General features: G+C 40.0%; 1 protein-coding gene across 1 annotated transcript; it reads left to right on the forward strand.

Moving 5' to 3' along the window:
* Positions 1–297: 297 nt before the first annotated feature.
* On the forward strand, positions 298–695 carry LOC142427431 (translation machinery-associated protein 7-like). Its single transcript, XM_075532701.1, has one exon. The coding sequence runs from the start codon at positions 331–333 to the stop codon at positions 523–525; it is 195 nt and encodes a 64-aa protein (XP_075388816.1). The 5' UTR covers positions 298–330; the 3' UTR covers positions 526–695.
* The last annotated feature ends 2,981 nt before the right edge of the window (positions 696–3,676 follow it).

Genomic DNA, 3,676 nt, shown 5'->3' on the forward strand with positions numbered 1-3,676 from the left:
CTAGAATCTCCACACGTTTAAGAGCAGAGCTGTGGAAGGGGACTACCAGGCTCTTGCAAGGTGTCTCTGGGTGAACCCAGACCTTTGGGGTAGCAGCCGAGCCCTTTCATTGTTTGTGGCACTTAGGAGTTCCAGTCCATTAGAAGGACTCGGTTGGTGAAATGGGAGCCCGTGTGGCGGAGAGATTCAGTTCTCTGGCTGCTAATCAAAATGGTCGTGGTTCAAATCCACCAGCCCTTCAAATCCACAGGGAAAGCTGTGACTGCTTCCATAAAGATTTATACCCTTGGGGCTTTCGGTGGCAGGTCTGGGGAAGGGGCGGCAGGCGCCATGTCGGGCCGCGAAGGTGGCAAGAAGAAGCCCCTGAAACAACCCCAGAAGCAGAACAAGGAGATGGACGAGGAAGAGAAGGCTTTCAAGCAGAAACAGAAAGAAGAACAAAAGAAACTGGAGGAGCTAAAGGCGAAGGCCGCGGGGAAGGGGCCCCTGGCCACAGGTGGAATGAAGAAATCTGGCAAAAAGTGAGCTGTTCTTGGTGGCTGAGGCAATGATGGCCCTTGATCCCGTTCCTGTGTAGACATCTGGATTCCCTACTAGAACTTTTGTTGCCACTTATAGTTAGAATGAAGTGTTGTCTTGGAGCCTGCTGTACATTTAAGAATAAACTTTTGTAAAAAAGAAGAAGAAAAAAAAAAGATTTATACCCTTGGAAAACTATTCGACTACTGTGTCCTACAAAGTCGTGTTAGGTTTGCATATTAGTGGGCACCAACTCAATAGTAATTTAAGTTTCATTTGTTTTTAGGTATATTAATGTTAATAATTACTGTGATTTTATATATAATAATTACTACTCTTATTATTATATATGGTAGTCCCCAATATATGATTTGAGTTATATCAGTCTGTGTTTATTACTGTAGGGTTTAGGGATTAGAGTTTGTTTGTTCTTGTTTTTTCTTTTGTTAGTACATGTTATCATTGGTAATATGTAATACAAAAAATGCTGGTTCTATCATTCTCAGATGTTCACTCACAAATGTTTATATGTTAAATTTCCAAAACCCAAAGACAAATTAAGATCAGATTTATAAAGATAAAGCTTTATGAAATTTTTTTAAAGAGACATTCAACTTATAACATAACTGATTTATGATGGAGTTGTCAGAATAGAACTCTGATGAGGGCAACGAATGCATAAGTGTCCTTTACACAATTGACATATGTATAAAATGTGATAAGAGTTGTATGAACCCCAATAAAATGATTAAAAAATAGAACTGAGATAATTTGGTGTGATGGTTAGGTTTTGTGTCAGCTTGGCTAGGCCGGGACTCTCAGTAGTTTGGCAGTGAGGTTTCCCTCTGGGGACAACCAACATAATGTAATCAACACTATGATGAGATCTACTGGGCCATCCAAGAAGTTGTGGGAAGACTAGGATGGAGTACAGTCACTTACTGGGGGCACAGTGCTAAAATTTCCTCAAGAGTGTGGTTTACAAGGAGACACAGTAGAAAGGTCTTTTACTTCTTGTTGGTCTGGATCCTGCACCTGGCTCATCAGCCTCTGGTTCTTTGGACTTAAGCGTGCCACATTTTCTGCTGACTCTGGGAGCCATGTGGCCTATCATCTCACGTGCCAAACCTGAACTCACTCAGCAGCTACAAGCTTGTCCAGCTGATATCCACCAACCTGTGGACTTCTGGCTTCATCTTCCTGCTGCCCGGGCCATCAGCCTCTGAAGCTTCACAAGTTAAGAGAAGCCTTCAGCTCAAGGTCTGACCCATAAAGTTGAACTTGGCTGGACATACCTGCTTCTACAACTGTATGAAACATTTTCTTGATATATTTTTTCTGGGTTAGTTTAAATTTTCTAGAGAACTCAGCCTAACACAGTTAAGGACTGCCTGTAGTTTAAAACACTCATAAAGTATTTTGAAGCTCACCAGACTGAAGCGTTTTCCCAATTTCTTTACCTTTATTCCTAATTGCTATAGTTGACCTCTCCTTAACCACTCTGGCTTCTAGTTGGAGGAAGGGAGGGGAAAATGGTCTTATCGTACCCATATTAACTTCTACCAGGTCCTACAAGATGATCATATAACTCATTAATATGCCATCGTTCATCATCATGGGTTAAAATATGAACATTTGGGGGTTTTATTTTGAAAGTTAAGGATGCTATGTTAATTTGGTGTGCACATGTGTTCAAAGTATCCATGAGTAAAGGAAATTTAAATTCAAGGGATAGTTAATACATAATTTTAGTTTCCTCTCAAGTTTGCTATTAGAAAAAGGGCAAAAGATTTGCTTCATGCTATTCTTATATATCCTTTCACTTAATTTGTAAAGAAGTATTTATTTACATAGTTTCTCTTACAACTTGATAAAGAAATAATGCATCTTTTAAAAACTGGTTGGTGATCATACAACAAAACAATATAGAATGTAGGAAAACAGCAGAAATGAAATAGAAGCAATTCTACTTGATTCACTTTCTGTAGAGAATGCAATATATTAATGCAAAGTGGAGAGTGATGGGTTTTCATTTACTTCAATATTTATTATCCTTATAAAAATTACATAATTAGGTTTAGGGAAAATCCCTGCTTTAAACCAGTATATAAGATGAGTTTTTACATTGACTGCCTCTCAACAGCCCATTATGGAGTAATTGTTTTTCTCTGTGGAAGAAAATATACTTAAAAGATACTTGAAAACATGTTCTAGTTTTATCCTTTTTAGATCATGAAGAACATATTTTTCAAATAATAAATATTATCTGCCCCTATTCTAGAGCATTCTCTGTCACCCAAGAGTATTATTTTGAAGGATTAAAACATATAGAATTTACTAGCTGATGCTGAAGCCAACTGATCACATTATTGCCTGTTAATGATGTCTGCTGAGTAAGATGATGTGTTTGATTGTGACTTTCCTTACCTGAGCCTCTGTTGTGAAACTTTTGCTATTTTACTCTCCCTCACTTCCATTTCCTAAGTTTAAAATTACAAGCTGTAGCATAAGCAGTGGGCCCCACATGAGTTGATGCGGTCTTGCTCATTGGAACTCATCACTCATGGATTAGTTAGCCCTTTCAGAAAAGGTCAAGGAAGAGAGTTGCAAAGTTTGGAGCCTTCTGGGCCTGAGTTGCCCCATTTGCTGCCTTGTAGCTCCACACCTGGGTTGTGTCCAGCTCCTCATAGCAGAGTGACCCTCGTGGCACCTTTCCCTGGGGATAGTCATCAAAAAGAAAGAAACAGATGGCAGTCACCCTTGAAGGCGCTGAGGCCTAGGACTGCTTCCTTTGCCCTGGGATTGTTCTTATCTGCTCTGTGACTAACACGGGTACTTGTGCAGGTCGAGGCAAGCTCACTCCATACACGGGACCACTAAGTAGACAGAAAGATTTAGAATCACACATCTCTGCACACCTGGCCAACGAAGTATGAAAGCTGGCCCTGGGCAAAGTTCCGTTTAGTGTCCACTGAGGACACCTCCAGAACTTTCCTATATGATAAGTAGCCACTACTCACATGTGAATACTTAAACCAATTAAATGTAACCAAAATTTAAAACTCACTTCCTCAGTCACAAGAGGCACATTTCAATTGTTCCATAGCTCCATGTGGTCAGTGGCTCCCACACGCATAGCACAGTGTGTAGAATATGT

Source organism: Tenrec ecaudatus, chromosome 15 (assembly GCF_050624435.1).
Source record: "Tenrec ecaudatus isolate mTenEca1 chromosome 15, mTenEca1.hap1, whole genome shotgun sequence".
Taxonomy (NCBI): Eukaryota; Metazoa; Chordata; class Mammalia; order Afrosoricida; family Tenrecidae; genus Tenrec; species Tenrec ecaudatus.